The sequence below is a fragment of the Lepisma saccharinum genome, chromosome 5, assembly GCF_977018435.1.
Source record: "Lepisma saccharinum chromosome 5, izLepSacc3.1, whole genome shotgun sequence".
Taxonomy (NCBI): domain Eukaryota; kingdom Metazoa; phylum Arthropoda; class Insecta; order Zygentoma; family Lepismatidae; genus Lepisma; species Lepisma saccharinum.
In genome coordinates, this window is record NC_139233.1 from 10,458,152 (window position 1) to 10,471,953 (window position 13,802).

Sequence of the window (13,802 nt, forward strand, 5' to 3'; positions counted from 1 at the left end):
TGGGTTTTGTCAATATTCACAACCAGGCCACCTGCAAACCATGAGTTTTGGAATGTCCTTGACCCAACTAGTGCCCAAGACCAGACGAAGTAGGCTTTTTTTTAATGCTGACACAAAGAATGGGAAAAATGAAGCAGACAAACTTGTAACTAACAACTACATGATAATTACAACCAATATATGCAAGTTAAGCTAAAATATGCATGTTAAGCTAAAATATGCACGAACATCCCAAATATGCAATATGGACTATAAAACTTTACCGGAGTAATCCACATCAAGTGAAATGGATAAATCCGTTTAGAGCATATGAATTTTCCTTAAGGTAAAAAACATGCAACATATGAAAAAATCGGCTCCCTAGTTATAATGCTATACTGGATAAAAGTATTCCAGCTTTCAGGTTGAGGAAATATTTATTGAGTAGACTATCTAAAACTCAATTGGGTATTATACTGTTACAGTTGGATCTAGATGAACTGTAGAAGAAATCACATTCTCAATTTGGTCAGTGTCTGTATTACACTTGTATGTTGAATTAATGATTTGGTGTCCACTTTATGCACAGTAAGGCTAATTGGGACTGGACCTACAGTTTAAAGTGGGATCCGAACCACTATGTGCCTCCACCAGGTATCGAACCCGGGACCCCTTGATTACAAGGTGGCGACACTACCACTGCACCATCGGGGAGGCTCTACCACCACTTGTATGTTGGGCACCAACATGTTCAATGATTTTAACGTGGCGGGTGTATTTGAACTGGAACCCAGTGGGGCAAAGTGGCAACCATCCTCTTCAGTTTGAATGTCTAGAATAAAACTAGAAACAACGTAATGACTCAAGAACTTGGATGTTTTTAGAATATGAAAAAATTGCAATGGATCAATTTCAGAGACCACTTGGCCTGTCTCCCCTATGAAAAGGTTGGATAAATGTTGTGTAATGGATGTTTTTACTTAAAAAGGCAGGAGGGGGGATACATATTACATTCATACCTGAAGGACTTTTACTTGGCAACAATTTGTATCAATGTTTTGTTTAGACCCCTTAGCTTCAATAGGAATTAACCACTGCTTATCAATTTCACTCTTTGATAACTAACAAACCAAAATAAAGTGAAAAATGGTAATATAGTTATCTAACCTCATAAGCACATTGCATCCAATTATAAAAGCTAAACCTGAAGCAACGAAGCACCCAAGCCATCTGTTATGATAAAAGAAAGCCACATTAAGCAAAGCAATAAAGTCTGAAAATATTAATAGCAACATAAAATGTGATATCAGTCAATATATGACCGGGATATTATCTCTCGGCTTCAAGTACAGTGTACCTGTAAATTCTTCTATCATCTGTATCAGTTATGATTTCCAGACTGTTCACTTACCTTAAATTTCAGTGCTGTCAAAATAGTATATTTCTTATATAACAGTTATACAAATAATATTTCAGCAACATTAAATCCAAGCGAGTTCTGAAAAACACTCGTGCATCAATTAAAACTTAATGCAAAGCACCAGTGGCGGCAATTGGGTTCAAAACTGGGGGGGGGGGGGGAGACAGTATATTTCCCTTTGTATACAAGGTTTAACATAGTGCGGTGGCAAAAGTGGTGAAAATTTGGGGGCAACTGACCCCCTTGCCCCCCCCCCCTAATCGCTGCCACTGCAAAGCACCATATTACTGGAATCAACAAAGCTCATATAATGGTGTCAAAAAGTTGCAAGGAGAGAAAAGAGAGATATGATGATAATTAATGACTAGACTGATGAAGGGACATGTACACAAAGGAAGACAAAAGCCAAGCCTAGGACTAGTCTGGAACAAATAATGGTAAAATAGTACAACAACTATTTTCTGACTAGGATTTTCATAGAGCATGACAAATGGTTTGCATATCACATAGATTTCAACAAGAATTTCAAAAATCTAACCCAAACTGCTTAATTTTGTTGACCAACAAAGACCAACATGAAATGTTGAATTAGGTTGTAAAATAGCAACTATTTTTGTTTAAAAAGTGCAGTAACAGTTTATGATTTTAGGTTATCTTTGAAAAGTTACTTTTTAGAAGTAAACGAGTTATGCAGTTACTTCACTCGAACATAAGTCGCTTATTTAATAAAATGAGTAATTGTAACCTCTGTAACTCAGTTAAAAAAAATTCAAAGGACCATAGCTCCGGTCCTAATTGAGCCAGAGTGAAAGTAATTGCAGATTAGGAATCTGTGCGTCGAGGTATTTCAGAAAAATGGTTATTTGATGGTCTAGAATCAAAAATAAGGAAATAGGAAACCATAGTTTTATGATCTATTTTCAATGCTCCTAGTAGAAAGACTAGTTATCGTAGAATATTGACAATCATTTCACACAAAATTTGAACCTTCCTTAAAGTAATGAGCACTGTTTGGGTTTCAAAAAAGTTATTTGTGTTCGAGAAAAAAAACTTAAAAATGACAAAGTGAGAGCATTCTAGGTCAAATATTTCCCATGTTTGAGACAGTTTCGCCTGAGAAAATTAACTCTGAAGCTCATTCCTTTCTGTAATCATTGTTAATAACTCAAAAGTTACTCCTACCCCAAAAACCAACTGAAAGCTACTATTTTCCAGTTAGTTTAGAGAAGCTACAATGGGCATCATGTTTCATGCATGGACTGCAAACATTTTGCTCTCTCTGGCACTGATGAGAATTTCCAATTAACTTTCATTATAGATAACCTCATATGTTTATCCGGGATGGGCAACCTTTTCTTACCAGTAACGGATATACACTGCTCCACAAAACCTTAAGCAACTCTGTACAACGTGGGATAGGTGAGATGTGGTGACCATTCAACACTTGTATAAACTTGTGCAAACATAAACAAGCACAGGCAGTGCGAGTGGCCTCTATAACGCGTGATCAGCACCATATAAACCAAGATTAACAGCTTGTGCCTGCCAGAGCAAACCACAGCCTAGTATTGTCCCAGTCCTCAAGCAGTGAAGTGGTGGTTCGTGAGTGGGATATCAAGTGTAGACACTTTGAAATGAATCGTAGACATCATTTGAGTGACGTTGACTGAGGTGGAATAATTGGACGACTGGAAATGGGTCGGTCCCAAGTGGAAGTGGCAAGTGAATTCCATGTGCATAAAAGTGTTGTGTCAAGGTTGTGGCATCGCTTCCAACATGATCCTATTGTCAGTAGACGTCATGGAGGAGGCCGTCCGAGGACGACATCAGCAGCTGATGACATGTTTCTCACAATCACTGCCAGACGTAACCGCTAAGATTACTCCTCTCAACTGGCAAATGATTTGTTTCAAGCAACGGGACGTCTTAGTTGTGGAACTGTTCGTAGGTGGCTGAATAAAGCAGGACTGTATGCCAGGAAGCTTGTGCTGTGTGTGCCATTGAAACGGGAGCACAAATGTGCACGATACACATGTCAGGAACATGTCGAATGGGGAGAAGACCAGTGGGCAGGACTAATGTTCTCTGATGAGTCTCGATACAGCCTGTCGTCTGATTCTGATCGGATATTCGTGTGGAGAGAGCCAGGAACACAATATCACCTTTTATTCATTGTTGAAAGGCCATCCTTTAGAGGTGGTTCCATCATGGTGTGGAGTGGTATCATGCTGGATGGGAAAACGGACATCCATTTTATGGAACATGGAACTTTGACGGCACAACGTTATCAGGATGAAATTCTCTATTCACGTGTTCACAATTTCCGTGGATCATTTGGTCCGGACTTACTTTTTATGGATGACAATGCACACCCACACCATGCACATCTTGTGTCCGATTATCTGGAGACAGAAGACATTACCCATATTTAATGTCCTGCATAGTCGCCGGACCTTAATCCAATTGAGCATGCTTGGGATGCTCTTGGGCGAAGAATAGTGCAGTGCAATCCACCACCACGAACAATTCCTGAACTGCGGACAGCCCTCTTAGAGGAAAGGCCCAGTCTTCCTCAAGACTTGATAACCACTCTGATCTGCAGCATGGAGGCCAGATGTCGTGCCTGTGTGTCTGTTCGAGGTGGCCACACACCGTATTGACAGCCTGTGCCCTCCCAGATTCCAGCTCTTCATGTAGGGTTATAGTGGTACTGAACTTTCTGGCCACCCTGTACACCATATCTGAATTTTTGGTGTTCATTTGTGTTGCATTGTGCATCTGTACCTTCCTTATGTTCATTAAACGTGGTGATTTGACATTTTCTTTTCATTTAGTCCTATTTCGTTCAAGTTGCTTAAGTTTTGTGGAGCAGTGTATATGATACTAGAATTATGCTCAATTACCGTGGGCTTTTTAGAAATGCCTAGTTACATTTAGAAATATCACGAGTGTTGCAATTATGTACATAAAAACAAAAAAACTCCTTGATTTACTCACATCAGAACTTGATTCTGAACTGAAAATAAGCCTACAACTTTCACATTTTAGAATATTTCAATTATCCTGTGCTTGAATGACATTAGGATAAAATTAAATTGGTAAAAATATCTTCCAATCTCATGGCAATGAACACAATTTTTCTTTAAAAAAAAAAACACTCATAATTAACAGCAATTAACATTAATAGCAGTAATTGTTCAAAATTTATGTCAGGGAAATTTGTTTGCAAAAGATGACAATATAGACCTATATTCTTTGGGTCGGTTGAAATTAAGAATGGTAGTTCCTCTTTAAACCATTTTAAACCAGCTATTTTAATTTTATTGTGCAAGTCCAAATGACTAACGTATGGTGAAAAAAATTTGCACAAAGTTTGCAACCCTGCGGAACTGGCAATATTGAACACTGACACACCATTTGATCTGTGTTGGATTGTACGTCTACCAGTTATGTAGTGTGAAGAGCAAGAGAAGGTTGGTGTAAAAACAAGTCAGTATGGAGCTGAAAGAAGACTACCGTCGGAAAATATTCGTGCAATATTGGACAGAGAATCGTGCTGTTCGAAAGTCCGAGCTTGTGAAACATTTTCAACGTGTAGGATTTTCCCGTCGTACGGTTTATAATATTGTGTCACAATTGGAGAAGGGAATCAACGTGGAAAGAAAGCCGGGCAGTGGACGGAAGTCGAAGTTAAATGAACCCAGAGTGTTGCAACAACTGCGACGTGTTACTGCAGGTAAGGTGGCAAAATCCTACCGTGAGCTTGGTAGCAGGTTTCAGTGTGATAAAAACAAAGTGAAGAAAACATTACAGAAGATGGGGATACGGAGATATAAACGAAAAACTATGCCAAAAGTGACGGAGCAACAAGTTGTTGTCCAGAAACAGCGTTTACGAACCCTTGTGACAAAAACGTTCACTGCAACAAATGACGTGATTTGTATCATGGACGATGAGCCTTATTTCACCCTAGATGGCAACGAGTGGCAGCCGAAAACCTACTATGATCCTGGAACTGCTGCCGTGCCCGATCCAGTGTGTTTTGCTGCCAAAACCAAATTCCCACAGAAGGTGTTGCTATGGCTTGCCATGAGTGAGAAAGGACTGTCGAAACCTCAGTTTTTCAAGGCTGGTCTTGCACTCAACGCCGACCGGTATGTAAAGTTCTGTTTGCCTAAAGTGAAGCAGTTTATCAATGAATACCATCGTGGGGACAATGTTGTTTTTTGGCCAGATTTAGCCAGCTGCCATTACGCTGCACGAAGTCTTGCGGTCATGGAGCACTTAGGTATCCCTTACATATCCAAAGAACAGAATCCCCCTAATGTTCCCCAACTGCGGCCCAGTGAAGATTTCTGGGCAAATTTAAAGCGGATGGTGTATGCCAATAATTATCAACCATGAACCGTTGCAACCCTCATCCAACGGATCCGCAGATGCTTCCGCGATGTTGATCCATCAACATTTGGTCCATCTATGCAAAAAGTGCCCCAAAATTGTCGCAAGGCCAGCAGACTCGGTGTGAATGTGTTTGTTCATTGATGTTCAGATACGACCCTTGTATACCAACCAGAACCCGAAATACATCTGTGCGTTTTTGCCCTTGACCACAGAGTTTTCTTTTTGTGCAAATTTTTTTCATCATACGTTATGTGATATAAAACAACATCATAATGAAATGACACACCAGCACTTCAGCAGTACGAAAAATCCGAGAAATTGGTGGTAGTAAGCTCAAGGTTAAATATGAAAATATAGAGGGGAAGAAATTTCAAAGCAATCCAATTCCTTCTACACAAGAACATAGTTGCATACATAAACTCTCATGAAAATTCACAATGAGGAAACACGAAACTTCACATATATAAAAATATTAAAACTGCGTTAATAATGAATAAAGAAAAGTAACTTGTTACAAGTAAGAGCAAAGACTGGTTTTAGGTACACAGATATGAAAAATCAGCACAATAATATATATATAAAAAAAGAAAACCAAGTTATTGTTTTCATGGTTTAATACCCTTTTATTGACAACAAAAATAATACAGTAGCTGCAATAATCAAGAACCATCTAACCTGTCTTTAACGGTGCCTGCAAAGTTCCTCTACATCTCTAAGTTACTCTGGTCCTTTCACGAGACAAAAAAAAAGCGTTACTCTGGCATGTTCTTTCCCAAACATTACCTCATCACTGCAGAAATCACAGCTATGCACATCAGCAAATTTTAGTGAGAACTTTTCACTAAAATGATTTGGTTACCAATATTCTCATTCCACCAAACAAAAAAGTTATAATTTTAGTTGTGTACATTACACCTAATTTCCGCAAAACAATAAAACATATACAAAACAGTGCGACTTTCCTTTTATTGATCCCTGAAGAGTAACGTAACGTAACCAATCACTTTTCATGATCCTAGCGCAAACATTAATTGAACATGAAAGTACAAATGGAAGACACCAAGCATTCTCCTTATTTTCTTTTTTTGGTGGAAAAACTAGTAGAATGTTCTATTACTCAAGAAACAAAAAATTGTACTTTAGTGTTATATGGACTACCTTATTTCAGAAAATGCAATGCAGGTCTCCCTTATTGCACAACACTAGAGCAACTTGCCTAAGTTCTTAGGTTAGGCTAGCTAAGTTTAGTTCTCTTAGCATAAGTAATAATTTCCAGTGTATTTATGCTAATAAAACCAAACCCAACAGACCTAAACTAACAATGTAGGCACTACTCCTGTGAACAAGCTTCTCGGTGATATAGCTGACTTTTGGGAATCACAATTAACAAAAGGCTAATTGCATGAATTATATATTGCAAACTCTCAAATACAGTGTTCCTATTATGTCCACAAGGGATTCTTTGCTTCCCCAGAAAACACTGTCTGAAATGAGGTAATCCGTATAATACTAAAGTACCCAAAAAATAATTACGTGAACAACATTAACACTAACAACAATATTTACACTATAACTACATTGAATGCGTGTGTCTAAAATGCCAGTGCAAACAATTTTAACCAACTCTGTAAACAAGTGGAATGTTAGAGAAGAACATGATCAATTATAGTAAAGTGCCATGAGAAAATGTTAGTTACACTTTTACGTTTCCAGGTATTGGGAGTTTAAAAGAAATTAGAATTTTTTCTTCAAAAATTACTATTGGGTAATGGAAACTAAAGTTATGAAACAGGATTTGAATTTGCACAAGTACAAATACCTTTCTCAATTCTTAAATAGCATTATTTTAAGTTGTGAACATTACTGTTTCATTTATACTTACAAATAATAAAAACACAAATTGTTCTCAAACAAGCATTGCACATCTTTTCTTTGCAACGTTTCAGCACATCGGGCCAAATCAAAATATTTAATATATAACGATAAATATACTTTTTAAGTATATCAGAATTTTATCTAACATGCAAAGTTAAAGCGTTAAAAACAGAAACAGGCATACAGTGCTTGTTCCAGCATAGTGCATGTTTTTATAGATTTTCTTTAATTTTAAAAAAAATGTTTTTGAAAAAATAGGAAAGTTAGAATCGCAGGGAAAAAATTAACACACAGGAAATCTACAAATGAAATTACGTACTAATAATATGAAGAATATAATCAGGTAAACAAATCTTAATATGTTCCTTACAATTTGGGATTTGAGGCATTTGAATAAGCAAAAGTAATGTGTGCAAACATATGGTGGTTTGTATGGGCAAACATGTAAGACAAGTCTGTTTTGTTTCTGTTGCACATTTCCATTAATTGAACATCCCAGAAGACTTTTATGTAATGTAAATGGCGGAATAAATACTAAGCAGTACGAATGGGAAATGCATATAAAATAGAAGCAGCTCTACATGTATAGACCATCTTGAATCCCACACAAATTCCATGTTATTACAAAATGATCCATGGACGAAATGTATTTCGGTTTGTATGAAACAAGTATCCTTGCATGCACACGTTTGCTCATGGAAATACAGAAACATGTTTCATATTGGATATAAACCTTGTGCCTATAAGTTTGCAAATAAAACCAGAAAAACATTCATTGAATTCCTCCTCTTAAAAGCTTTCATTTGGAAATATGTATAAGCACACCACATACGATTATTGGTTTTGCAATATACAACTGTATACAATGTATATACCATAATAATGCTTTGACTCGCAAATAATACTTGAAATTCACTGGTGATAGTTCTTACAACCTTTTTTTTCGGACTTCTAAAACAATGAACAAATAAAGCACTTAAGAATATATTACAAAGAGAGCACAAATATGAAACTCACCCATATGCAGTGAGACATGCTGTTTTATGCTTAAAACGTATTGACAACATAATTTAATGCAATCTATAAGGCAATCTATCTTCAGAAATATTGCACTCAACATTTTTTTGTTCGATTCTTAAATTTGTTAAAAGAATTCAGCTCCATTTTTATAACTTGTAAGGTACGTACAATGTTACATATTGTTTACTTTCATTATAAACTCATAAAAAATAATAAACTCAGATTATGAGGGTTACATACTTAGGAACCCATAAGCAGAATACTTAGAAAATAAAACTGAATGTAACGTTAATGACTTAAAGTGAATAGTTAAGAGTTCTTAAGATAAAAAAAAAACATAAAAAAGATTAATGTGATGGTAATGTTATAAATACAAAATTGAGGGAAAAGATAATATTGGACTGGTGTGTAAAGAGATCATACTTAATGCAATGAAACTAAAGTGGAAGGTCCTTGAAATAACATCCCCCCCCCCAGTTGTTGGTGGCTCTGAATTAGGTGAAGGGCTAGTACTCTAACACACACACACACACACACACTAAAATTTAGTGTGCTTTGTTAGAAACCCCATTTTCTAATCAGTATGTGTAACTACAGATCTATTTTTTCTGTTACTCCATTTTTTTCTTACTAGCTCTTTCCCTAATTCAGAGCCACCACTGGAGCCTAATAATAATAAAAATAAAGTGGAGCATATTTCTTGAAAGATCTAGAATAGTAGAGGTGCTGTGTCTACAGACAAAAGTAATACCATTTTCATGTTAGCAGTTTCTTTGTGCTACCAGCTAGTCTTTTATGTTTACATGCAAATGTTATATTGTGAAGTATGCAAGTGAATAGCAGTGAGCAATACATTTTTTTAAGTAGAACTTTGTTCTGCATCACAAAAATCATCACATGTAAAGCATTAAAGGAAAACATCCAACTTAACACAAGGGGTACCAAAGGTTTTGCCTGTTCAGGCATAATTTGTTTAATAATGGAAAGATTGAAAGATTGGTGTCCTCTACTCAAGAGTTACCCTTCCACACAGTTCCCATCACGTTCGATGCATTTGAGCGAGCGTTTTATCCAGCCCTCAAAACCAGTTTGAAAAAATTCCACAGAACACTCCTTGCCTCATCGTTTGAAAGCTGTTTTAACCACTGTAGGTCCTCGAATCTCATGCCACGAAGAACAGACTTAAGTAGTTAAGTTCAAAGTGGGAGAAACCGAAAGTGTGGACGACAAGGAGTGGTAGGCCATCAATGTCGTTGACCGACGACAACCTCCACAGGGATGATGAGCTCATTCGAGAGGATAGACGCATCGCCATAATATGGGATGGGACAGCACATGCAATGATTGAGAGTTGGGATACCATAAAGTCTGAGCTAAGTCTGTGCTTTGTGGCATGAGATTGGATGACCTACAGGAGGTTAAAACAGCTCTGAAAGGTGAGGCAGGGAGTGTTCTGTGGAATTTTTCAAAACTGGTTTTGAGGGCTGGATAAAACGCTGGCACAAATGCATCGAACGTGATGGCAACTGTGTGGAAGGGTAACTCTGAGTACAGGACACTCAGACAAACTATATGTATGTTCATTGTTTCAATCTTTCCATTATTAAACAAATTATACCTCAACAGGCAAAACTTTTTGATACCACCTCGTACTTCACATTTAATGCCACAAATAATAACTATCACTTAAAGCAGTACTGTTATTCACGTTGCATTATCTTCACAATAAAAGACAATCCTAATATGACAAATATTTGTTCTGTTTGCAACTAATTGTTGGTTGGAAATAGAGAGAGAAGGTTGTAACTTTATACTACTCAGCTCAAATGTTGTGTTACTTACTGGGATTCTTTCTGACAAAGCTATATTTTATACAAAATTTCTTTCCTTTCTTTACATCTACATTCTGTTTTGATGCTGCATTTTGAGAGAATTTTTAGCCAAGTGAAACTGATGTTAATTATTTTGCAGTGCTTACATCCTTTTCATGTTAATATTTTTGTTAGGCTACGGATTATTTTGGTAATTGTATTTGAGCTATATCATTGGTAAGTCATTACTTTGAAAATTAGTCTTCAAGGTCAATTTTTGCTGAAGATGTAAACGGACTAATTTCTTGCCGAGAACAACTTTCGTTATCCTAGGAAACAGTATCGAATACCATGAAAAATGGAATATTTAGGACTGTTTTTCCTTTGAAAAAAATTGAATGGACAAATAATTAAATAATTATCTCACACATTCTAACTCTATTTAAAATTTAAAAATTCATATTAAATATTGTAACATTTGTCAAAAATTCTAATGAGGCACTTCAAAGTTACGAACAGATTATTTGAAATGCATTTTCCCCTGCACACCATCATCTTCTCTGCACTGTTGCCAACTGTATACAGTACAGGGTAACCAACTTTGTTCTTAAAGAAATATCCTATTTATCAAAATGCAGCATGCACACACATTTTTACATTGATTATAATCCTGCCTGCACATGTAATGAAAGATTTTATGTTAAGAAGAGTTAAGAGGACTGTAGAAAATTGTACACTAATGTGAAAGTTTTATATGTATGTATTTTCACCTAATAGGATTCTCACACTATTCATTCTTGAGATTACATTCAATTGATGGTTTACAAAATGGTTCTTGCATGTAAAAACACACCTCTACTACTAGTATTACTATTATTTCCCCCAAAGATAATGGTAATGAAGTAACTTGACATATTATTCATGCAAAGGACATTAACAATATTAAAATAACAGAGTATCACAGGTTAAAAAGTCAACAAAAAAATGTACGACTGCAACGTGCAACAAGAAAGAAACTCTGAACACCGACCACATGTGAATGAACACCTTAAATAAATAAATCAGGCTCCAAACATGCATCACCATCTACCACAAAGGATGATGGTGGTACTTCAAGTCCATCTTGCCAGAGGTCTGTTCGGAACCATGGCCGTAAAACTCCTCCGATGCAACCTGTCGGCAAGATGTCGCGATGTTGGAATTAACGTCTGAGCCATCTTTGGTTATGGCACCCTCGACGCAGAATTCGGATGCCGCGCAATGGTTGATCTCCTCATGGATTTCTGCGTTGCAAGTGCCGTTTGTGACTTTAGGGTGAATGAAATCACTGTTTGATGGGTTTGACGGGTTATATTCCACGACATTCAGCATTTCAACAGAAGAAGGTAGATGCTGGCTTTCGCTGCAAACCAAAAACATTGCTAATTTCCTGACAAAACACCTTTCAGAACATTTCACAACATGGTGAGGATGGAGGCAGAAGGCATGGAACAAACATTAAGGATCTTAAATGAAACTGATGCAATGAAATAATAATAAAAATTAAGTAATCTATAGAATTCAAGAAACACTTAGCATTCCAATCTAATTATTTCAGGCAACAATGCTGATTCAAATTGACATATGAAGTATTAATTAACAATCAATCAATTAAAAACATGATTTCTTCTATTTTACAAACACATACATGTTTAGCAATATGAATATGAATGCTGTAACAGTCTACATTTCTTTAACATCTAAACTATTCTCATCTTTTTAATCTTACATGCAAATCCTTGATGGTAAGAGTACACTAATAGTATGAATAAAAAAAGACTTCACAAATCACCAGCACCCAGGCAAAGTGTACTGGACATCTGATTCTAAAACCGTAATATGTATCCAAATTAAACATAAACCAATTGCAGTGGTAAATAATGCTTTGAATGAGTAGGGTATTCAACCATTGATTGTGCATTTACATACATATATACAAGTACTCGCAAACAAATCAGTCTTGAGTATTATTTGAAGGTCTTAAATAAAAACAGACGTACAAAAATTACGTTAAGCAGCATTACTTTTGGTAATGCTCATTCACGATCACTGTAAACACAGTTAAACAATTCCAGAAACTAAATTCTGCTATGTGCTTACCGAAATAAACACCATTTTGCTATGTTCTCTTGAGGCAAATCTTCAATGTTTTCAACTTTTGTCTTGTAGAGTGAAGCAATCAGGGCGACACAAGCCTAGGAGATGATATGTACAGGGGATGTACAAAAAATATGGACAAAAATATGGAAACACCTGCGAAGAAAAGCCGGAATGCTGTAGCTAATACGGTGTAGGACCACCTTTAGCTCAAAATGGCCTGCAGTCTCAGAGGAATGGACAAATACAAGATCTGGCACGATTCTTCATGCAAGACATGGTCACAATCCTCAGTGTCCTTCTGTCTGTCACTCAGAGTACGTTTTCATCCACACAGGTGTTTATCTGATGTCTTTCCAAACACGCTATTATGTTGTCATGATCTTGGATAGAGTCCCTCTTGATACGCCAAATAATATGGCTACTATGGTAACAGAGGCACCTGTAAGGTGGGCACAAACAATTTGCCCTCTTTGAAACACTGTCAGCTCGGACATGATTCACTATCAACTGTACTGCACACTATCTACAGCGCAACTGTCGATTCCTACCAGTCAGAGAGGGTCCTATTTCACAGCACAAAACAAAAGAATGTCACACCTCGTCAGATTTCAGGTGGGAAAAATTGCGTCGATATAACCTGTTCCGATGTCATGGTGTTTCCATATTTTTGTCCATCCCCTGTATGTATGTATGCAAATATGTATGCACGCGTATGCAGTATTAATCTAGCGTATTGCTAAGTACCTCTCAGAATATTTTCATATTTTTTTTCTTCTTCTAATTCTGCTATTTTTTTATTTTTTTTTTGGGAACATGATACCATAACTTCCCTTCTCACAAGAGAGTGATTCTTTGAGAAAACACAAAACCAACTGCAACTGTCTATGGTAAATAGCTTTTCTTGTGCTACACAACCTTTCGAGAAAGGTTAACAGTAACATAGACAGACATTCACCAATGGAAAGAATGGCAGAGTGGAAGAAGGTCTATTGAATGCCAGTTGAGGTAGAGACAGAATCTGTGATTGATGACACATGCTGGGCAGGGACAAGAAGATCATCTCTACAGTAAGACACTCCCCAGGCCACGCAATATGGGAGGTTTGGAATAGAGATGAATGGATCTCAACCCAAACAGGATCTGGGATTTGCGACTCA

General features: G+C 36.8%; 1 protein-coding gene across 3 annotated transcripts in view; it reads right to left on the bottom strand.

The window, feature by feature from the left end:
* Positions 1-13,802, bottom strand: part of LOC145987650 (alpha-tubulin N-acetyltransferase 1-like) — an 83,281-nt gene that overhangs the window by 18,284 nt on the left and 51,195 nt on the right. The window contains exon 8 of one of the 3 annotated variants that reach the window (XM_083122150.1): positions 6,406-11,908. The exons of the other annotated variants lie outside the window; for them this stretch is intronic. Within the exon in view, the coding sequence (XP_082978276.1) occupies positions 11,593-11,908 (316 nt within the window). The 3' untranslated portion in view covers positions 6,406-11,592. Of the gene's footprint in view, positions 1-6,405; positions 11,909-13,802 lie in introns of those variants that run through there. 3 annotated transcript variants of the gene reach the window in all.